The sequence below is a fragment of the Camelus dromedarius genome, chromosome 15 (genome assembly GCF_036321535.1).
Source record: "Camelus dromedarius isolate mCamDro1 chromosome 15, mCamDro1.pat, whole genome shotgun sequence".
Lineage (NCBI taxonomy): Eukaryota > Metazoa > Chordata > Mammalia > Artiodactyla > Camelidae > Camelus > Camelus dromedarius.
Genome location: NC_087450.1, coordinates 41,081,096 through 41,105,796, shown reverse-complemented (window position 1 = coordinate 41,105,796; position 24,701 = coordinate 41,081,096). Strand labels below are relative to the sequence as shown.

Below are 24,701 nucleotides of genomic sequence, written 5' to 3'. Positions count from 1 at the left end.
GACGAGTATATCAGGTATACCGAATCGTCTTGCTAACTCATGTCTGAGAGGCACTTATTCCAAAAGAAAGACAAGACACAAATGAAACAGTTGCTTTACTGAAGATGATGATTCAGAATGAAATAAGTTCAGCCTCGATCGTTCCAATCTCCTGCACTTCCAATAGCTGGAAATGTATTGGAGAATTTTACTACCCCTCATTTGACAAAACATTGTAAAATGATTATAAATCAGTAAAAAATGTTTAAAAAAAAATAATAATAATTTTACCACCCCTGCCACCCACCCCAGATGTCTTATTCTCTCTCAGGATGAAAAAATTTCTTGCAAATGTTTAGAATAATACTACTGTGTATAAGTATCTGTAAACAAATGGGGAGAGAGGTGACATGTAGAGTTAATATATTGGTAGGCACAGTTGTAAATATCAGGGAGATACTCTGGCAAAAATAACCTGAGTATAGTTAGTTGATTCTAAAGATAAGACTTTCAGTTGTTGACTTGGCATGCTGTCTACCAAATCAAATTCATTGGAATTATAAGGACATTATAAGAACATATGCTTAAAAATCTTCTAGGAGCCTTCCCTAAGAAACAGTAAAGGAACTCAAATTAATGACATTTATTCCTGAGAATTCTAGGCAATTCTCAGTGAATATAATTTAACAATTTTGAAGTAAAAATGTATTTTTCTTAAGGTTTTAATGAAGAAGTAAATAAGAAGTGAAGCTTAATGAATGTAAAGAATGATCTTGTAGCATCAGAGTATATTTTTTTCCAGTTTATCCAGCCTCAGTTCTGAAAGCGTAGAAATGAGCATTTTTCAGAAAAGGAAAAAAAGTTAAGGAACAAGCAAATAAACAAATTTCTCCCAGCATAAATGGAGATGCTTTCATTTAATTTTTATCTTAAATAGATTTTCCAAACATATTTTAGTGATCACATTCAGTTTCTCACTCTTTCCAGCAAATCTAAGCATAAGTTTTCACTTAGCAAAATCATGTTCTTATTCTCATTGAAAATATTCTAGTCTTGTATCTGCTTAAGCAGAGTATTTAACTTATATCATTCTGAACTTAAGTGAAAATTTAATCATTTCCTACCTAGATAAAATTATTAGGATTTAGTTTAAATTCGTGGGCAGCTAATATTTTAATTTTTTTCCTGTAACTTTTCTTTTGTTCCTCAAACTCAGATAATGAAACAAACCTCCTTTTGTACAAAAGGATTTCATCTGAGCATGAATATTTCAATAAGTTTGAAATTAGTATCTATAAAAGTCCAGTACTTTTAGAAACAATCAAGTGTGGCATTTGGTCTTCCCTCCTGCAGCACCCCTGTCACCACGGGAGCCCTAAGAACCATTCCTGTTAGGAAAAATACTGCTTATAGACTAACCACTCACTTCAGTAAGCATCAAGTGCTGTAAAGGTGTCAGAAATTATGACTGTTTGCTTAATTTTTATATTTGGATTTGGGGAAATATTACTGAGAACATAAGGACTGGATAACCCGTGACTTGCTCAGGTCAAGTTATCATTTTTAGCACCTTATAATAAAGAACTTTCTGGTAGTAAGATGGAGAATTAGCCACAGTGAGATAATTCGTGAGTTTATACCAGGCACTGTTAATAGCTCTCTCTAGAAGGGTCCTGAAGTGTCTGGCAGGTGTGGGTGGAATCGCCCCATAGCGGTTAAGTCCTCCCTGAAGGAAGGCCTTGATGGCCAATGCGGGCTCAGTCATATTTAGCTTTGTGGCACACTTGTGACTGTCGTCATGTTTTCTTACCACTAGTCAGCGTGGACTGAGACAATTGATAGATTGTCTGCAATATTTTTATCTTGGCTAAAAAAATTTTACTTAATTTGACTCTGAAAGTTTGGCAACAGGTGTCTGTCAGAAAAACTCTGATATTCTTATGTTTGACACTACCTGACCTCATTCTATTTTAATTTGCTTTAAAATTCTCTTTTTATCTATTCTTTTTCTACTTCATTATGGATGTGATTACTGCCATTTAAATTTTTTTCTATTGTGTGTATTTGTAAATATGAAAATTCATACTCATTTTAATACAGACATGGGGTAAATTAACTATAAATTATTGTTTTTGTTTTTCTTACTATTTGTAATTAGAGAATGAATGAATTTACTACCTTTATTTTTTCCTGCCTTTTCTCTGTCCTAATTTTGACTATTGCATAGATTAGTATAATTCAAGAATGCTTTTTTGTAATAGATTTTTATATTCATGTCTGGATTATATATATATTTTATTAATCTGTCATAAAACTGATTTTCATGTTTCTGTGTAATTAGTCCCTGTTCAATTTTCTAGTTTTCTACTAATGTTAATAATGCCATGAATATCTTTATTGACAACACCTTGGATATATTTATGCTTCTTTTTCAAGATAAATTCTATTTTTTATTTTCTTTTTTCTTGTCTCTTTTCTTACTTTTTTCTTTTTCTTTTTTTGTTCTTATCCCTCTCCCTTCCCACTCCCCTTCCACCTCTTCTTTCTTCTTCTTTGATAACTTGGTAATCATTTTGAGAAAAGAATCTATATATTGCATTATTACACCCCATTTGCTATTTATAAATGGAAGAAGGGAAGGGAATTAACATATATTGAGTGCACACTATGTTCTTGGCATTTAACATGGGTTATCTTTTACAGGGCTTACAGTATTTGAGGTGAGCACCAAATACTCCTCATTTTACAGTGTATGAATATGAGACCAAAAGAGGTTATAGAACTTGGCCAGCCATGGAGCTAGTAGGAACTGAAGACAGGAGTCACATTTAGGCATGCCTGTCTTGTGTGTGTGTGTGATGCCTTGAAGTCTGTGGCAAGATTTATATTAAAAAGCACATTTCCCCATCATATTAACGTGCCTGTGAACTGTATCTAACAAAGGTTTTTTTTCAACTTGGGGTATAAGTTACGTATAATAAAATGCACAGATCTTAAGTGTGAGTTTGATGTGTTTTGACCATTATGTATTCTTGTGTAACCACTTCCCAGAACAGAGATGGAACATTTTCATCACCACAGAAGGTTCCATTATACCCCTTTCCAGTCAATTGAACCACCACCCTTTCCCCTCAACCAGGCAACTGCGTTCGGATTTCTGTCACCACAGTTGAATTTTGCTTTCTCTAGAGTGTCGTATAAATAGAACCATACACGATGTATTCTTTTCTATGGACGTTGTTCTTTGTGTGGATTTCTGCTCGGGAAGGAGGGAGGTGGTGTTGATGTGCGGCGGGGCAGGTTGCCAAGCGGATTGAAGTCCTGGAGCAAGTGGTGGCTGAGATCACCTGAGAGAAAAGAACGGAGGGGAAGGGTCTATTTTATACAAATTATATATCTGTAAAACAGATACTGTCTCCATTTGACTGCTGAAGTGGCTGGGGCTCAGCCGGGGAACTAAGAAAGCTGACGTTTCACAGCTAACAAGTGGTGAAGCCAAGTCTGAAGTCTGGCCTTTTTCACCTAAAGCCCATGCATGCCTTCTCCACACGACAAGATTTTTTTTTTTCTTTTCTGCTGAAAGAGTGAAAAAAGACAATGTTAAACCGCCTACCCCTCTGTAATAATTGAGGTTTGGGGAAGCCAAGGGTTAGGGTTATCAGACCAGGAAACAGAGCAAGTTTAGGGCGCTCCAAGGAGGGCAGGAAGTTAGCCAAGCCAGGGAGGCGGGAAATGGCTTCATTCCTGGCCTCCAGCCCTCCTGGAAGTTTGTGTAACTGGACCTGGGGCAATCCTGTTCCTTCCTGCTATCGAGACCTCCAGGATTCAAAGGGCCAACGCCTTGTGCTTTCAGCCAAGATTTTGGCGAGACTTGGCCCAGGACTTCAAGGGTAGCGCTGGGGAGGAGGATGGTCACGCTTTTCTCTTTGTGGAGCTTCTCTGGCGTTTGTAGTAAATCACTGCTCCTCCACATGAGCACTCGTCAGCTCTCTTCAGGGGCTGGTGGTGGTTCCTCTCAGTACACTCTGCTTGCCGCGTCTCTCAAGAATGGTTCATGATGGAAGTGAGAAAATGCTTAGGAAAGAGAATGAAACAAAAGTGCTACATCACCAACATGAATTAATGTGGGTCAGGAATTCCAAAGTCATTACAGGGAGTCGGTGGTGTGGCACTGGTTTAGGTAGCGTGTAAGGGACTACAGGACTGTTTACACTGATTAGAATGAGATCCCTCTAAACATCCAGGCTCAGAATATATACTTCGATTATTTTATGATACACCAAATGAATTCCAAATGGCCTGAATATATGCTAAATATTTTTTCGTCTCCTAGAACAATTAGGAATACAAGTGGGTACTTACCAAATTTCCTGCACTTTAAAGCAAGAAAAGAAAACCTGAAGGAATTTTTATGATTTCATGAAAAAAATATGTGATAGGATATTTGTAACAAATAGTAAAGATAAAAAGCTAATAATAACCTTATTATATAAAGAGTTAACATCTGCTACAGGAATGAAATGGGACAGGATAGAGGATTCAGAAACAGACTCAAGTAAGTATGAGAATTCAGTTCATGATAAGGATGGCATTTTAAATCTGTGGAATAAAAATAAAATATCCAATATGTATTGAAATAGTTGGCCAAGCACTTGGGGCTCAAAATGAAAGTTCTGCTTCAATCCTTAGACCAAAATAAATGCTAATGGATAAAGTACTTAAATTGAAATGCCTTGGGAAGCAGGATTATGCTATGGGTAAGAGCAGAGATTCTTGGGTTAGACAGCCAGGGCTTACAGGTTCCCTTTGCCGATCACTAGCTGTATGATCTGTGGCAAGTTACTAACCACTTCGTTCTTCAATTTCATAAAACAGGAATGGCATTAGGGATTGTCATGGAAGTTATGCACATGAAGGGCAGGGCGTGGAACCTGGCACATACAAGTGCTGTTTCAGTGTAGCTGCCACCATCATCATTGTCATCGTCACTATTACTGAAAAAGTAGAACCATGGAAGCACTTAAAAGAAAGTATGGTGAATATTTTTATAAGCTTGGGGGTAGAGAAGACATTTTTAATCATGACACAAAAACCAAACCCCAGAAAGGAAAAGCTGGAGAGATTTGAATTGGAAACCTCTATGTATGAGGAAAGGGTGACATCTGACCAGTGAGTGGGGGCTGGACGTCACCATCTGAGCAGGGACAGGCTGTGATGTGACAGCCAAAACTGGAAGAGGCTTAGTAAAGCCAGGGAAGTGCCCCTGGGGAACGTCTGTCTCCATGTTCTCAGTGTTGCCTTGGTCTTTCCACATCAGACTAGATTTGTTTCCTGGGGCCACTAGAGCAAATTACTACAAACTTGGTGTCTTCAAACAACAGAGATCTATTCTCTTCAAGTTCTGGAAGCTAGAAGTCTTAAAGTCAAGGTGTTGCATGGGCCGTCCCTATAAAAATGCCCAGGAAGACTCCTTCCTTGCCCTGTCCAGCCTCTAGGAGCCCTGGCCGTCCTTGGCTTGTGGCAGCTAATCCCTGCCTCCCTCTTCACCTGCTTCTCCTCCTTCCCTGTGTCTCTGTGTCTTACCGCCTTTTCTTGCAAGAGATTAATCACGGGATTTTGAGCCCGTCCTAATCTAGTATGACTCCAGCTTAACTAATATTTTCTGCCAAGACCCTGTTTTTAAATAAGGTCATATTCTGAGGCTCTGTTTGGAAATGAATTTGAGGGGACATTATTCGATCCACCACAACCATCACGCTCCTTTTCAGGGAGAAGGTGGTGGCTTTGAGAACAGTGGGGTCGGTAAAGGTGAGGAAGTGTATCCAACACACACCTCACTGGTAGCTTTGGTGGAAGTAAAGACAACATGGGCAGAGGTAGCCCTGAGAGAGGGCCGGAGAGACCTTGGCTCATCACGTGAAGGTCTTGCCTTTAACAAAGAATACCAGAGATCTGAACGTCTGGAAGTAACAGAAGAGATAGTTAAGAATAGGGAGGGAGTTGATAGAAAACTAATAAAGCTTTTCAAAGGAGGCACTTAGTTATATGCGGTACTAAGAGATAAGACCGGAATCCTGGGCCATGATGGATGAATTAGGATTTAAGAAGGATCTAGTATTAGGCTTCAGAAGATTGTGAGATTACCTGAAATATCATGAGAAAAATTTGTGTATGTGGTTATGTACCTCTTCGTGGCAGAGGGTTCATAACTCTCATTAGATCCACAAGGGTGTCCAGAACCCCGAGGAAGAAACCACAGACTAGACAGAGTGATCTTTGGAGTGGAGTGTTACAACTAGTTATCAGATAAAAGAGGCAAGTGGGCCTTTCCTTACAATCACCATGGATTCATATTTACCTGTCTAAGTGTGTTATATTGCAAATGCACGTATCATTTCTCTAATTTTTGAAAGTTCTCAGTGTTTCCAAACTGTGCATAAATAACGTGTGCACACTCACCCCCCTCCCCGTGCCCACCCTGCTTCTCCATGTTCTCTAGGGCCCACTCCTCTTCCCACAGGGTCTCCACTTCGCCTCCTCCCGTCCTGTTTGGAACCCAAGCCCTTAAGCTTTTCTCTGCCAGTCTGCTGAACGTGCTGTTGTCAAGGTCTGTGTTGCCGCATCCAGGGGACAGCTGTCAGTCTCAGGTTTCTCATTCTGTCACACTTCACACAGTTGGTCTCTCCTTCCATCTTGAAGCTCGTTCTTCTGTTGGCTTCCAGAATTTCACACTTCTTCTGCTACCAGTTCCAGCTTCCTCATGTCCTTTGCAGAATCAACCTCACCTTTCCTTCCCTGTGAGAGCGACTAGCTGGCTTAGTCCTCACACTGTTTTTCTTCCCCATTTATACTGCTACCCTGGGGACGTCAGCATTCCTTTGGTTTTCCCCTCTCATCTTCCTGAGAATATGTATTATGAAAACAAGTTGAAAGAATCCCTTTAACTCTTTTCACATAGATTCTTCGATTTGTTTATTTCATGATGGTTGCACTTTTCAGATGTCTTAATTTGTCCCTGTTGACTCGTACTCCTCTGGGGATATTGGCTCTTTGACGGATAATGTACTTGGTGGGGGGGATAAAGCAAGCCCAGGACCAACTTGTGCCCCTCCTGGTGAGTTTGGACCATGAGGGGAACTCTCCTCTTGGAAACACTTGGCCACTGCCTGCTCCCACCACCACCTAGTGGCCTGGCTCCTCAGAACACCTCCCTTAGCTCTCCAGGCACTGCTCTCTTCCAGTGCCCGTCTTCCTGAGTCGTCGTCCACCCTCAGCAGCTGGGGGGCTCTGGGGCCTGTTGCTCTCTGCTTCCCACCCCGGCTAGGCCCCTGCCCTGCTGTGCCTGCATGGCTCTTGGCTGGCCCTGCTGTGTTTCAGTCTCTCCACGCTGTTGGCAAGTGGCACGTGGAGTAATGTGTGGAAGAGAGCAAGCACAACCGAAAAGCTTTTCTCAGCCCACCTGCGAGCCTCGGCTCCTTGTGCTGTTCTACCCTGGGCTGCTCTTCTGCACCAGACCAGGACCTAACCAGTCTCTGTCTCCCCAGGATTTCCCACATATTTGCTGTTACTTTCTCAGATTCATCAACTTTCTCTTTTCTCAAGCATTGTACAAAGTTGGTGTTGGGAAGAGGCTAGCAATGTGTTAGTGCATCAGCCTGTGGGCTGTGTAATCATCATGAAGATGAACAGTAAAACTGTTACCACGTTGGACAAAAATGAGCTCCATTGAATTAAGAAAAAATTTTAATGTCTTAAAAAGGAACTATATTTACTCAACAAACACTTGGAAAGAGATTTAAATTCACTAATAAAAAAAGTAAAATTCAGAATAATAGCCACATGTATATTTAGTGGAACAAAATAACAAAGATTTTTTAAAAATACACGCACACACACACAACCTACAGAAACCTGTCTGACTCAGTTGATTCAAGATTTGGCAAAGAAACTGTAATGAAATGATCAAAGTTACTGGCATACATATTTCACAAAAGAGCAGATCTTTCTAATGTGAAAGAATTATTAGAAAGGAAGGAACAACAGAGGAGTAAGGAGCTGTGCTTTATAATTTAATGTAGCGAATGCTGGAGAGCACGATCCTGGACCCAAGCTGCAGGTTCAAATCCAACTCCCCCTTCCCTAGGTATGTGACCTTGGACAAGTTACTTAACTTCTCTGTGCTCCAGTTTTTCTCCACCTGCAGACTGCAAATGGCAAGAGCACATTCCTCCTGGGACTGTTAGCAGGACTGTGTTCATAGAGCCCGTAGGAAGCGCTGTGTATATGAGTGTTACCTGCCGTCATTGTTGTCTTCCCTTCATCCTCTTCGAAGCTCAGGAGTCCAAAAATCACTGGTGTTCAAACACCAGCTCCAGAGCTCACTTGCCCTATGCCCTTGAGACATTCATTTTGCCTCTTGTGTTTCAATTTATCTGTAAAGTGAGGGATAATAAAGTACCTGTTTCCTAGGGTTACAGTGAGAACTCCATGAAATCATGTTGGACACGTGCTTAGCATGGAGCTTAGCATGTAGTGAGTACTCACAGCGGAGGTGGTAGGGACATATCAGAGGCTGCTACCACATGGTAGATTTTGTTTTTCTTTAAGTGTGTTTTAAAGCATAAGGAAATACTGGGGCACATAATGAGTAGCCAACAATGTCCCCTTCTGACAGAGTAAAGAAGTTGAGGGTCAGTGATAAGCATAGTAGTTTATAGGTTTATGCTGCTTTATAGTTTTGAAGCTTTTTAAATATATGTTGACTCCTTGATAGAACAGTTCTGTGATGTAGCAGATGGAAGATCTGATCTGACCTCATTACTGCTATTTACCAGCTTCCTAGCCGCTCCCCCATGTTCATGGTGGACTTCAGCAACTGGCTGTATGCATCTTCCTCTCCATTCTAGATCTAACTGTTCTTGAATACTTGGTTTTAGGTAGAGAGACTTAAAGGTTTTAGGTAGATGGACTTGGTTTTACACTGGACTTAAAGTTCTTTGTCCTTAATCTTATTCCATATGAGCAACCAATCCAAGTGGCCATATCTTGGATCCTGTTTCCCCAAGAATTGTTCACCTCTGAATTCTTAAACTTCAATATCTACCGTTCAGCCACTTATTAAATACTTAGTAATTTATAGTTTTAACTTACTAATGGGTTCAGTAATCGTATTTTTACCCAATTTACAGTAGATAAAAACATTTACCTGTTTAAAAAAATTTTTTTTCACTTTTGATGATGCAAAGAAGTATAATGCAGGTAAACTTCATAGACTATCCAGGAGAAAATCATAATTCTTGGTGATTCATTTTATTAAAGAAATCCTACCACAACACCCTTTGCTCTTTTTAAGTTACGAATATCTATTTTCTAAAGAAGGATTAAAAATATGGTAAAAGTTATTGTTTTGGTAGTCAGTCTGGATAACTAGAGTGTGATTTTTCTCACTTACTAGTCAGAGGGAGGAAAATGGTGCTATTAACCGGTAAATTATAACATTACTATAATAGTTTTAAAAATAATTTTACCACTCTTACACCCACTTTTAAGATTACACATTAGCTCCATTTGTTAATGTTAATAACTCTTATTTTTTTCCTTCAGTTTATGGGGCTTTCTTAATTGCAGGAAATACCTTTTTAATTAACTTTTATTAAAATACAGCAATTCTCCAAGGAAGACATACAAATGATCAATAGGCACATGAAAAAATGCTCAATATCACTAATTATCAGAGAAATGCAAATCAAAACTACAATGAGGTATCACCTCACACCAGTCAGAATGACCATCATTCAAAAGTCCACAAATGACAAATGCTGGAGAGGCTGTGGAGAAAGGGGAACCCTCCTACACTGCTGGTGGGAATTCAGTTTGGTGCAGCCACTGTGGAAAACAGTATGGAGATTCCTCAAAAGACTAGGAATAGACTTACCGTATGACCCAGGAATCCCACTCCTGGGCATATATCTAGAAGGAACCCTACTTCAAAATGACACCCAATGTTCACAGCAGCACTATTTACAATAGCCAAGACATGGAGACAGCCTAAATGTCCATCAACGGATGACTGGATAAAGAAGCTGTGGTATATTTATACGATAGAATACTATTCAGCCACAAAAACTGACAACATAATGCCATTTGCAGCAACATGGATGCTCCTGGAGAATGTCATTCTAAGTGAAGTAAGCCAGAAAGAGAAAGAAAAATACCATATGAGATCGCTCATATGTGGAATCTAAAAAAAAAAACAAAAAACAAAAACAAACAAACAAAGCATAAATACGAAACAGAAACAGACTCATAGACATAGAATACAAACTTGTGGTTGCCAAGGGGGCAGGGAGTGGGAAGGGATAGATGGGATTTCAAAATTGTAGAATAGATAAACAAGATTATACTGTATAGCACAGGGAAATATACACAGAATCTTATGGTAGCTCACAGAGAAAAAAATGTGACTATGAATATATATATGTTCATGTATGACTGAAAAATTGTGCTCTACACTGGAATTTGACACAACATTGTAAAATGATTATAAAGCAATTAAAAATGTTTAAAAATATTTAAAAATTAAAAAAAATACAGCATACATATAGAAAAGTACACAGGTCATAAGTAAACATCAATTTTCATGATGGGAACACACCTGTGTGATCCACCCTTAGAGTGTGAGGCAGAACTTTACCAGCCTTTCAAAGCCCTCACAGTCCACTTTTAGTCCTGCTCCCATCCCCTCTGCCCACACACACCAAAGACAGAATTTTAAAATCTAGTAAGTGAATATTCATGCATGCTGTCATTTTTTTGTTTCCTCTTTGCCAGTCTTTGAATGTATTTATTCTTTTTCTCTATTTTTAAGTTAAATTTTGGTGTGGTTAAAATAACACGTAACATATAGTTTTTACAAGTTAGTAGTAATATAAAGCTTATGACAAAATATAGCAATTTCCTGCTTCACCACAACCCCCTCCTCAAGACCTTTCTCCCCAGTGGTGAGAGAGCCTTTAATATTTCTTTTGTCATTTGCACACTTCCATATTTCATAACAATAATTATATATGGCTATTTTTTATTAAACAAATTTTAGGTATTATCTGTTGGCTTCCTGTTAGGTGGATAAGTACTTAATCCTCATATACCAGCATTTCCACTTTCTTATCTTCCCAATATTTTTATATTACAATTTCTGGTTAAGTGAATATTTTCTGTTAACACTCTATGCCTATGCAAATTATGTTCATAATGGGTATTACAGGATACTGTGATTGAGGGATATCTTTTGGTTTTTATTTTTTATGATGTTAATACTTTTCATGGTTTTCATGTGATTCTCTTTGTGGGTCTCTTTGTTGAAAATCATGATCTTTCCTGCCCTCCTTGTTCTGGCTTTAGCCCTAGCTATAGTCAGTCACCCTTGTACTTGCCAAATCCAGCAGAATCTTCCAGTCCTGATCTTTTGTAGATGGACTCTCCTTGTTTTTCTCCTTCTCTGATTTCTGTTACATCACTTCCTGCCACCTTTTCTTAGTGCTTAGAACTCTGTTCAGCTACCTTCCTCTTAAATGTTGTGTTCCTTAGGACAGTCCTCAGCCTGACCCTTACCCAGCATGTTCCCTTCCCTTTAGGCAGTACCTGCCATGGCCATGAATAACTTCTGTTATCTGTTTCTCCATGTAAAACTCTTCTTAGGCCCAAACCCAGCACCACTGAATGTCAAATAGGGAGTATAAACACCAGTTTGTTCCTGCCTTCTCTCCTGTTCAAGGTCTCATGGTAGAGGACTTTGGTGTCTGCCACACATACAGTTCCCTTCACTCTACCCTGCCCCCCACCCCAACACACAAGCACTCTACCTCCCTACCCTTCTGCTGTTCCCTGTATACACCCCCCGGTACACACACACACACACACACACACACTTCACCAGCTTTTCCCCTATCAAACATCAGCACTGCAGCTCTCCATTTTTATTGGCAAGAAGGCCAAAAGATTTCTCATCCCCCGTGACTATGCATCTAGGGTAAAGTGAGGGGTTAGGATGTTGGGCCAACCGTGATATCCCAGAAAAAGCAAAGAATTTTACCAATTTAGTATGCTTCATCTGTACATGTTAGTAACTCTTTCAACAGACCACTCTTTCAAAGCATTTTAATCCTTGAAATGTTTATAGAATGATTACTCAAAACAGGTAGTGCACATTCATACCGTTTCTCCTGCATTGTGACTTTCAGATTTAAAACTATACATGTTGGATTGTAGTATGAATTTACAGGCAGGGATAATTTACCTTGTCCATCAAAAAAGAAAAAAGCACAATTGAATGTTCTCCTACTCATTTTTATCCCTGTGTGTAATTAGGACCATGGGTCTGAGTTCACATTCTCAAAAATGTTCACGGGCCAGAGGAGCCTCAGTTCCTTGGCTGCATCTCAGGCCTGGATCAGGATACTCTATGGGGAGACAGAGCAAGGTGTCACACTGGTTGCATTTCTCTCAGCAACACTTTCTGAAAGAGGTGTGTTCATTCAGTCTTTGTTTCAGGCACGGGTATTTATTGCATCAGTCTGTGTTCCAGGCACGATGTTAGATACTGGTGACAGAAGGTGATGAAATGAGGTCCCCTCCCTGAAGTTCAGAATAAGAATAAAGGTGTGGCACCCTGTCTCTTGGAACCTTGCCACTCAAAATGAGGTCCGTGGACCATCAACATCAGCATCACCTGGGAGCTTGTTGGGAATGCAGAATCTCAGTCTGAGTTGGATCAACACCTCCATCCAGGATTCTGCATTTACAGTATTGTCGGTCCAGGGGCCCTACCGAGTAGCAAGGTCTTAGCACACTGTCTTCGAGCTAGTTCTTAGGTGGATCCTGGTGTCTTTGCTGTCCTCCCATCCCAAGAGTGGATGATTGATGATGCACTTTCTGTGCTTCCAGGAAGCCTTGAGATACACAGCCTAATATAGATATGACAGATGTACCTTGTCATAACACTGTAACTCGAAGTGAGGCTCAACGTAATTCATCTATCAGCATTCAAAGCATCTGGGGTAGAATGTGTAAAGACTAATGAAAGCAAGATGGCCAAGAAGTTGCCAAATGGTGAGCGGCTGGGGTAGTTGGAAGGACAGGTGGTACTTTCTGGGAATCCTGCACGCCTACGACACATGCATTAGCAGTTTGTCACTCAACAGGAAGGGCCAAGATCTCTTTAAGCAGAATTAGAGTGTTATCCCTGCTGTCCTGGTGGAAAATAACAGCCCAACCTAAAAGAGAGCTGGGTTCAGGACTCACTGGGAATGTTGAATCAAGTCAGTTACACATAGCTGAACCCAGGGAGTGGAGAATCTGGGTTGACACTCAAGTCACTGGCCCTGAGACTACAGGAGGAAGAGGGATCTGGGATCCAAGTTTCTCTCTTGGACAGATGGAGTGTGAGATATTGATAGGACATGCCGGGAAGGTACTGAGGTGCACGACCCTGGGGCTCCGGAGAGGAGTAGGGCTGGAGCTGCGCTGACAGTACTGGGTAGACTTGGTGATAGTGTCTTTGCAGCTGCAGGTGTGGATCAGATCGGTCAGAGAGAGCACTTAGAGTGAGAGGAGAGGAGCATGGAGCGTAGGGCCCTGCGGAAGAAGAGCCTTCCAAGGAGTCGGAAAAGGGGCACCAGGAGAGGTGGGCAGCATGCGGTTCCAGCCTGGTTCAGGATGGCCCGACTGTTTTGTTTTTAGAAAGTGGGAGGGCGATATTCTTACACGCCTGACAAGGTTTTCAATCATCATCTTTGATGATGGTGAGGGCAGCCCTTTGTTTTTTTGTTATTGTTTGGTTGTTTCTAGCTTACTAGTTTCTTCTGTGCATTTTTTAAGGTCCTTAAAATTCTGGTCAGGGCAGTGATGGATGGGATGACTGACCATAGTGGAGATGTCGCAACCAGCCTCAAAGGAAAGCTGCAGGAGTTACTTGGCAGAGTAACTTCAAGAGTGACAAATGATGGAGAGATCTGGAGGCTGTACGCCCAAGTGTATGGAAATGGGCAGAGTGACAAGCCTGATGAAAATGAAAAGGTAAGTCCCTCCTCAGCCCTCCGGGGCTCCTGCCTTGTGTTTGAACCTACGTGTAGTGGATCTGCTCTCTTGATGGTTGGTGGAAGACTGTAATAATCTGAAAGGTGAGATTAATATGCTCAAGTTTTCAGTTGTGATTCAGAGTGTTTAACATAAGCTCTCTGAATTGTGGACAGGCTAAGACTTGTAAGCATTCATCTTTTTTTCTTTCTGTGAATTTTTCCTATATAGCTGTTCTCTGTTTTTCACAAAAGGGTCTCTTTAACCCGCTCTCCATCCAGAGCTGCAGCGAACAGCTGGTTCTTGTTATTCTCTCTGCGCCCCTTTCTGCAGGCTCCTTGCTGAAGACTAAGGTAGGCAGGGTACAAGGACAAAGGAGTGTTTAAATCCGACATGGGGACTCTGAAGGGGAAAAAGAAAAGGGAGCTAGATAAGAATATAGGAGAAGAGCTTTTAAAATCTAAACATAAAATATTTTACAAAGGTTGCCCTGCCCCTTTCTCACAAGTGTGGTGGAAGACCCGTTACCTTCAAGTTATGCCTCTTATCTTAGAGCTTAAAGGCGCCTCCAGACTTTCCAAGGTTGGAATGCTCACTGTTTGTGTTCTTTCTGAAACACCCACAACAAATCAAATGTACTTCTTGTGTGAGTTTGGAATTAGCCACAGTACAGCTAATCTGGGGGATTCTTAGCCGTTCTCTCCGCCCTCAGTCCACCCAGCTGGCTTCCACCAATGCCCTGTCAGCGCAACAGGACACATACTCACGTGCATGCGTGCGCACGCTCCTACTTTCTGTCCTTCCATTGCTTATTGAATTACGTAGTCTCTTGCATATGAGGAATTAAGGGTACTCTGAGTTCTCTGACCTGTGACTTGTCCCCCAGGAATCTACAAGTACGGGGTTGTGAAAGAGAGTGTCTTAAACGTCTGTGAGTTTACATACCTCCCAGTAATTTCAGAGTTTTCACCAAGTTCTCACCTGGTTCTCTAAACTGGTCTTTAGACTGATGGCTACAAGTGCTCAGGAAATATATACAATTCTTACAGATTTCCAAACTAAGCGTTTCTGTTTTTCTACTGGGGGGAAGTGTCTCTGTCCAGATCCATCCACTTGATTTCTTTTACTTGCTCACTGCTGTTGGCTGTGCCCCTTTGAGGGGAGTATTAGGGACTGTGCTGCGTATCACAGAGGCTGGCTTTTCAAGTTGGAATTGGTTCCATATGACTCCCAGGAAACAGAGTCTGAAATGTGAATTCTTCTCATGATTCTGAATGTTGTTCTTTTTCTTTCCTCAGGCGTTCCAGTATCTCTCTAAGGCGTACAAGTGTGACACACAGTCCAGTGGTTGGGAGAAAGATATCACGTCATTTAAGGAAGTGGTTCAGAGAGCCTTAGGACTTGCACATGGTATTTGATGTGATGTTTGATATCCCTAGCATATTTTAATGGATTTTTACTGATAAGAAAAAGTATTAGTCAGAAGCAAAGTTCTATTCCAAATAACTTCTGATTATTTCATCCTATTGAAATTGTTGTATTTAATTCAGCAAACATTTATAGACCAACTAATGTGTAATAGACACTTTGGAGCAATAAGAAGAAATAGGATAGAGGCTTAAATGCTGTTTGAACAAGTGACAGATGTTAGAAGCTTTAGAGATATGAAATACCTTTACAGCTGTATCTGACCTTCACTTCACACAGTCTGTTTGCACTAATGATGTAGTAGTAAGACAGTCTTAACTTTTCCTGACTCATGTTCTTCTTTTTTAAATGAAAATATTTATCCATAAAAATACATAGATTTCTGGGGTACATAGCAATATACATAAGAGCTATGGCATGTACAAGGGAAATTTTTAAAAATACAATCTATTCCATATCTTTGGGAAATTTAGTGGGCAATATTTGAGGGGAGGGATGACCTTACATACAAAGTTGTATGCCTGCTGGGTAAATATATTCCAGATAAAGGCAGCTTTTAATTATCAGCATTAATGAAAAGTACACTAGTGAAAGGTAGTAATGCATTTTTATATTTATGTTTGAATGTGGGTGTGTGATGCCCTGAGAACGCAATGCAAAGAAAGTAATGAAGCCACAGTGTCAAGAACTGAATCACAAGGACTGTGAACCTATCCTAAAGTCCGCCTCTAAGTTCTGCAACTAATAGTTACACCAAATAGCGAGCCAGCGAGGGACAATAAAAAGGGTAGAACATTGAAATCAGGGAGACCCAAGCTCCAGGACCAGCTCTGCCACATACCAACTAGGTGACTGGGGGTCACCATCACTTAACTTCTCTGAGCCTTAGTTTCCTTATCGGGAAGATGGGGATAATTTCTACCCATGGTTGTTACGGACAATAAGTAAAAACATAGTAAACACTTAACAGTATCTTTCAGGTGGTTTAAATGTTAGTATCTTAACCTTCTTACCCCCACTCTGTTCTTTCTGGGGTAGAGGATCTGAGCTGTATGATAAGGAACTCAAAACTAAAAAGAGAAAAATGAAGAACAAGAATCAAGTTTAACTTTGCCTCAAAAGAAGTCACAGAATATTCAGACAATTTAGAAATGGGCTTTGATATCATTGACAAAAGGATATAGATATCCAGTTTCCTGGGCTGCCTACCCCTCAACAGCCAAGGTAGAGGTTAAACTCTGTAGAGCTGAAATTTCGTGTAGAAAAGGTTGAGATAATGGCTGATAGACCAGGAGGGATGGTCTAGGATGGCTGGGATTGTGCTGACCCCCTGGTAGGTGGGCTCAGGCAGAGTTCAGTCTGGATGCCTTTGGTCTTTGTGGATATAGTGCTCTGTTCGGGGAAACCCGTGCTAAGGTATATTATGTACACAGTCATAGCAGGGTGCAGTTTACTTTGAAGAATTTATCTGATCTACTTCAACTTGCCAACCCTAAACATTTCTGTGAACAGCAGGCTCTGTAACAGTCAAAGCCAAGGTATTTTCCGTAATCACTAAGTGACAGTTAAGCCTGTCAAATATAAATATGCAGGCTAAAGAAGTACTCTAGGACAGATCTTCATTTTGCATCTTAAAGTTGGTTTTAAACTATTTTGGGTACTGTTTTCCTCCTCATCTGGGCAATACTTGGAGAAAAACAAGCGTCCGTTCTTTTAAGTTTCCCTTCGACTTTAATGAATTATGTGTTCCTGCTCCTACAACATTTTAAGCATATTTGAGTGGATGCTTTCCTTTCCTTTCTAGTGATATTTTAGATTGAGGAAGATGAATCTTAACCTTTTCTGTGTTGCTTTTGTATTCCAGTGCTGTGTCAAAGAAAGAGCTGAGTTTCTCTGTTATTTCTGTTCTCTTTTTTGTCTTTCTCCCCATCACTTTTCTCTGCCTCCCCCAATTCTGGAAAAGGAAATATAACATTAAAAAAAAAATCTCGCATGATTGATTCCCTTTTGGGTTGCTATTTTTAAGAGTAACCATGTGCTTCAGAAAGCTTGGTAAGACACTGCAGTCTCCACGTAGTGTTGGAGAGCCTTCTCTAACAGTGTTGTCATTGTGTACCCATCGTTCTGTCTGGAGGGTATGCATTTACAGTCTCTGCTCTTCTGTTTTCTGGGAAAGAGTGGGCAAAAGTTCTTTCTTTCTTTGCCATCCGGAAACTTTTAAAATAACAGTTGTGCATTTTAACTACAGTCTGCCTGGAGGAAGCATGTCTGTCTTGGATTTCCTGATGATTTGAAACAGCAGGTTCTCTCTGTCTCTCTCTAATGCCTTTTGGAAATGGGATTGAGGAAAGGACTCATAGAGCGTGTGTTTGTCTGTTTGCTCTATTTTTTTGTTTTGTTTTTTTTTGTTTTGTTTTTCTCTGACGATGAAGGAGTGAAAGCAGACTCACGGCTGTTTCTGATGTGTTACTAGGGATTAAGTAGCCCCAGCACCACAGCTGTGCTAGTCACTACCTTCCTCTGTTAAGGGACACAGACATCGTAATCCTCACTATCTCCAGGTTACCCATGCCCTCTGAAAATGAGTGTAACATTGTTGATCACCATGCATCCTTTCAAGGTCTAATTATTACTTTGGAATAAGAATGTCAAACAGAGTTCTCACCAGCCGTGGATGATGTTAAGGACTGACAAAAGTATTTTGCCAGGCACAAGCAACCTCCACCAACAGATAAGAGTTTGCATTCAAAAAGAAGTGTGTTTTCGATCCCCGTTCTAAGATACAGGGTACTAAGTAGACTTCATTTGTTGCGCTGTTTGGTGTAGTTTAAAAATAGGATCTGGTTATTGGTCTGCTTGTAGTGAGCGTAATTTAGAACAACAAAAACGAACAAATCAGGGGAGAAATATGAGGCATTATGTTTTTACAAAGTTCTTCGCTTGTTCTTAAAAAGCATTAGCAGTCTGGGCCTTCTGCTAGGGAGGGTTATACCTCTTCATAATTCCAAGTTTTAGGAAAATGAGCTCCCCAGAATGCTGGAGGCAGAGTTGCTGGGAACGAGTGACTGACGTCTCCCCCACTCCTTCCTAATGGATGCCAAATGTGGCTCGTGACCCTAGAGCCTGATGGTGGTCATGTTCCCTAAAGGCAGGCACCTAGGTTGTAGATATCACTTCTTCCAGAATGGTGACGTAAACCCTGAGTGTGAAAATGCAGTAAGAATTGAGCTGTAAATATCTGGCGTGTCACTTCCTTGGCTGGTGTCATTGGCAATCGAGAGTCCTCATTAGAGACTCAGTCTGAGGGAAGCCACATTAAGACGTGCCGCATCTGTTTTTGCTCTCTTGTGTTCAATTAGCCCTAGTGTCTCTTCGCCTAATTTCATTAGCTTTGTGTGTGTGTGCGTGCACGTGCATGTGTGTCTTCAGAGTCTCTTCCCAACAAGCTGTCACTCACCAAAAATCACCATTTTACTCAAAATTCTCCTTTTAGCAATAAATGATCCTTCTTGCACATAAATTATGTCCCATATACCAAATGAAAATTTTCCCTGTAGAAATATTTCTGAAGTCTGTTACCATGAAAGCCTAATTAGTTCATTTTTGTCCCTGTAAATTATCATTATCCATTTTTAACAGATGTTTTCCCCATATTTGTCTTTCAGTGGCTCTAAAATGCAGTAAAAACAAATCCAATCCCCAAGAGGCTGTACAAGTGCTTTCTTCAGTTCGACTCAGTTTACGGGGCTTGTTATCTAAAGCAAAGGTGAGAGTGAAATGGGAATTAATTAAAATTGTCATAGGAGTAAAAGGTCTTTGGTATCAATCAGCTGCTCTTAATTCTTCTTTTACGTGAGGGGTGATTTTAGGCTCATGTTGTATTTTAGATATCCGCCCCCAGGTGATTCATTGTCCTGGTGAGGGTATCATTGACCCAGTGGCTAAACCACCCTACACGTGAGTGACTTAGGAGTCTTTGAAATTAATATTTATAATCCAACTCTTAATGCTCTCTGTAAGTTAAATTAAAACGATATTATCACTTTTCCCAAAGTGTGCCTTAGATACCACTGGCAGCACTTGGGTAAACGTTTGATTTTTTTTTAATTGAAATATAGTCAATTTACAATGTTGTGTTAATTTCTGGTGTACAGCAGATTCAGTTACATACACACACATATGTCTTCCTCTTCACATTCTTTTTCACTATAGACTATTACAAGGTATTAAATACAGTTCCCTGTGCTATACAGTAGCACCTTGTTGTTTATTTTATATATAGTAATTAGTATCCACAAACCCCAAATTCCCAATTTATCCCTCCTCAACCCCTTTCCCCCATAACCATATGATTTTAATATATATTTATTTCAGTGCATATCAGAAAAAGTAGAACTAGTACATCAAACCTACAATTTCATGAACGTTATTGCTTATTTTCCATTTAGAGTAGTGTTCTAGTATTTCCTTTAAAAAAGACTTTTATTTAAATAAAAAAATTGATTTAGAGACAGATATTAAGGAGGTGGTATATAGATTCGACAAAAATGGGTGACTCTAGCTTAACATCTAAAACATATTCTGTGAGTTTACAAATACCAGCCTGTGAACCAGTGCTAGGGTTGGGACAACCGACAATCACCAAGTAAGCTTTTTTGAAGACTGGACTCTAGGTCTCTACCTGTGACAGATCAGGTCTGGGACAGATCCTGAGAAATCTGTGGTAAACTTCCCAGCTGACTCTACCACGCAGCCGGGTTTCAAGTATACCTCTGCAAGCAGAATTTAGAAGACTATAACTTCTAGCACAGTTTATACTTTATTTTCTAATCTTTACTTGCCTTCACTTGGGTTGCAAACTAATTTTAAGTCACTTCTGAGAGCAAGTGTGTGACGTGTGAAGCTGGCTTCCGGACATGTGTGAAAGCCTTCCCAGAGTGTGCATTTTTTGTTAATGCCTGATGTTTTCAGATCAGAGCATCATTTTACCTCTTTAGATTATTAACTCATTTTTCTGTCCTTATTAATCTGCATGCTGGAACCAGATTTCTTCAATTTACCTAGGGGAACTGTATTTCCTCCCATCTGGGCAGTACAACTTCAGAATTATGTGTCTCTCAGAAAGCTGCAAGAGCTCTCTCAAAGAAAGTCAGTGTAGTAGACTTTTTCAGTGATTCTCCTTCCCGAGTTGGGAGCTTAGTTCCCTAGTTTTGGTGAGATCACTAACCTACCCATAATGGTTTATTTCTTCAGGATGTACTCCGCAAGTTTCCCTATCTCTGGACAAAGCTTTTTCTTGTAATGTATTAATTTTACGTGACCCTATACTTGTATGACTTAAATAGTCTTACCTATACTGTCCATCCTTTCATATTGTGGGAGAGTCCCCAACATTGAAAATGAGGCCTCAGAACATCATCTGTGTGTACATTTTGTTCTCATTATATCTCAACTGGATTATCCAAAAATGGGAAAAATTGCTTCCCAACACCTCTTTTGAAAGCACCTTTTTGCATATAATATTTCGGAATCTCTGATTTTGTAAGTAAATCATATACCTGTTCTACTTTTTGAACAAATTGGGTTTGCTAAACAGAACTGCATTCCAAAAGAACACTTTTTCACAACACTTTAAAAGTGAAAATGAATGAAGATAACTGTTAAATAGCAGGCTTGGTTTGCATGAATTGCTCATTTTTTCTTGCCTGGCCCAGGACTTCGTGGAAACAAACTCCTACGTAGAACCTAGAGACTCACCTAAAGTCGTGCCGTCCATGCTTGGCCAGGACAGAGTGACTGCTTGGCCCTCAGCACCCTGTCATTGTACAGATTTGCTGCAGGGGAGGCATGAGGGCAGTGCATCGGGGATTGCAGATGGAACAGATTTACCACTCACACCCTATGTGAGCCTCAGCAAGTTATTCCATCTTTCTAAGCCTCAGTTTCTCTCTGCTTCGTCCTTACCTTATAGCAAGTGATACAGATTTATGATGATTTGCAATCACTGTAATTCTCTTCTGTGTGTGTGTGTCAGGGGTGGTAATTAGGTTTTTATTTACTTATTTATTATTTATTTTAACGGAGGTGCTGAGAGTTGAACCCAGGACCTCATGCATGCTAAGTATGCACTCTACCACCGAGCTGTACTCTCCCTGCCCCCCAGCCCCATAATTCTTACTAAAAATAAAACATGCTGTGTGAGTCCAGGTTACTTTCCTCAAAGGTGTTTTCTCTACTGATCACATCGCAGCAGTTGGTATGTCAATTTGTGTGAAACGCTGTGCAAGGTGTGGCTACACAGCCGTGTGGCTACACAGCCATGTGGCAATGCTTTACAAGATGTTTTTGAAGTTCGGCACTCAGGTGACTGTTTTTTGCTCCATGAATCACTATGAGAAACTCTAACCTTAGCCCAGTCATGATGCCATCTTCAAAACATCTTCCAGGTTCCCTCTTTAGAAGATCTGTCAGTATCATCTGTGGTAGTATATAGCCATATTTCAATGGTAAATTTGATTTTGGTGAACAAATCATCTAGTCAGGTCTGATGAAAAAGATATGGTAAGCTGAGTAAATTACAGTTTTGATTAACACACACACACACACACACACACACGCCATCCTGAAGCTGATTTTCTTGGGCGCCTATGCTGGCTTGGCAGGCAGTTCTTAGAGTGGCATTCCAGAATGTTTCAGCCATGGTAACATTATTGAAGTGTTTTGCAATATGCCCCCCACAGCAATTCCTTTTACAGAAGGAGGGAGCTTTTTTTTTTTAAATTAAAAAAAAAAATGTTATTGAAGTATAGTCAGTTTACAATATTGTGTCAGTTTCTGGTTTACAGCATAGTAGTTCAGTTATACATATACATATATATATTCATTTTCATGTTCTTTTTCATTATAGGTTACTACAAGATATTGAATATAGTTCCCTGTCCTATGTAGCTTAAACTAGTTGTTTATCTGTTTTGTACATAGTATCTAGTCATATAGTTTCTAGTTTTATATATAGTATATAGTTAGTGTCTGCAAATCTCAAATTTATTCCTTCCCTCCCCTTCCCACCCACCAGTAACCAGAAGTTTGTTTTCTATGTCTGTGAGTCTGTTTCTATTTTGTAAATAAGTTCATTTGTCTTTTTTTTAGATTCCACATATAAGTGATAGCATATGATATTTTTCTTTCTCTCTCTGGCTTACTTTGCTTAGAATGATGATCTCCAGGTCCATCCATGTTGCTGCAGATGGCATTATTTTAGTCTTTTTTATGGCTGAATAGTATTCCATTGTATAAATATTCCACAACTTCTTTATCCAGTCATCTGTCAGTGGACATTTAGGTTGCTTCCATGTCTTGGCTGTTGTAAATAATGCTGCTATGAACTTGGGGTGCATGTATCTTTTCAAATTAAAGTTCCCTCTGGATATATGCCCAGGAGTGGGAATGCTGGATCGTATGGTAAGTCTATTTTTAGTTTTTTTGAGGAATCTCCATACTGTTTTCAATAATGGCTACACTAAATTACATTCCCACCAACAGTGTAGGAGGGTTCCCTTTTTGGAGGGTGCTTTTATTTTATTTTGCTGAGCTTTTTTGCCTTTACTGAAAATTGATAATCTTTGTGACCTCAGTCCTAAGCCATAATTAATTTTCAAATAATTAGCATAAAGGATATGATTTATATGAATCAGGATATTTGTTTCGCTTATATATACAACAGATAGATTTGGTTTGTTTGGATGAATAACGTCTGTTTATCTAAAAACCATCTTATGACATTGAAACGAATAATCAGTATTCAGGGCAACCATTCTGAAGAACAGAGCTCATTTGAATTCACAAGTTCAGGCATGTTTGATTGTTGCAGCTTATACATTTCCAGGATGGTGAACAGAACAAACACCAGTTGCTGCTATAATGTTGTGGTATTATTATGAAAAGGGAATTTTAATTCTATATTCTGTATATTATTTTAAAGAGATTTTCTTTGTTTTGATAGTTCTGCTTTATTCTTTATGTCGCAGCAACTTTTTACAGATATTGCAAGTGGAAAAGTTTCCCAGGAGTTAGCTGATGAAACAGCAGCTATGGATGCCTTAGTAACAGAGCTTCAAGACCTAAGCAACCAGTTTCGCAATCAGTATTGACCATCCTGGGGACGGTTTCTGGAAAAGGTGCTTCACCTTCTGAAATTTCTCTTATACCTGTGTATCTGAAACACAACATACTGATTTTTTTTTTAAATAAATTCCTCTTTTATGGCTAACGTTCTTGCTATTGTGATTTTTCCAAATGTTTGAACTTTCTGAAATATGTTAAATAAAACGTTCCTTCCCTCTTTCTTTAGGCTAATTACCGTTGAATTCACTATTTTTATTATTTTTGCAATATTTTAGCACAAAGAGCAAAACAAGTTATACTTTTTAGCATGGGATTTATTCTCTCTCAGCCTAAAATGAATTAGATCATTCTTTGGAAAAAGTCTAAACAGGAAAAAAAAAAATCGTACACTACAAGTGTGTGGAATTCTTTGGTTGGCTGATGTATTATCCAAAAAGTGATAAAAGAGCACATTCAGTGATGGAAACCTTTACACTTCTTGAGATTTTGTATTTGCGTTAGAAAGATATAGGCTTAGCTGAATTAGAACCGTGGGTATGGTCTAACTTCTAAATAAGAAAATGCATGAAAAAACTGATACAACTCAAATTTTGACTGAGCCATTAGCCACTAGGAACCAGGCTGACCCTCCACATTGTATATACTGCCAGCCCTTAAAGGTGGTTGTTTAATAAGGTTACTCTGAGTGAAGACAGCTATAAATGGTGCCATATTACAAAAATGCCAAAGTAAAATGTTTTCTTAGTAATGTCTGGAAACAAATATTGAAGGCAGCAGCTGAGCTTAATAATCTTACTACAAAAGTCATAGTAAGGAATTTGGTCTGGCTTGGGTTGCTGAATGTTGGGTCCCATGTATAAGTCATTTGACCCTTGCTGTTTTCCATGTTCTTATTTATAAAATGTGAATAATTCCTATTCCTTGCTGCTTTGTGAGTTTCTACTGCCTTTGGGAATTTAAAAATACATAATCCACAAATGTAAGTATTCTGAACATTTAAAAAAGTTTTAAAAATTTTTCATCAGTGAATTTTGGTTATGAATGCCTGCCAGTGCCTCTTTTCCTCAACCACCTGCTTCTCTTTTCTAGTGTCATAC

The 24,701-nt window shown here is 39.7% G+C and overlaps 1 protein-coding gene across 2 annotated transcripts in view; it reads left to right on the top strand.

Moving 5' to 3' along the window:
* The window catches only part of TTC27 (tetratricopeptide repeat domain 27), a 143,992-nt gene extending 120,243 nt beyond the window's left edge, over window positions 1–23,749 (top strand). The window contains exons 17-20 of one of the 2 annotated variants that reach the window (XM_010987780.3): window positions 13,855–14,052; window positions 15,351–15,462; window positions 19,146–19,246; window positions 23,508–23,749. In XM_010987780.3, the coding sequence (XP_010986082.2) occupies window positions 13,855–14,052; window positions 15,351–15,462; window positions 19,146–19,246; window positions 23,508–23,630 (534 nt within the window). In that variant the 3' untranslated portion in view covers window positions 23,631–23,749. The other variant, XM_064494607.1, reaches the window with a different exon arrangement.
* The last annotated feature ends 952 nt before the right edge of the window (window positions 23,750–24,701 follow it).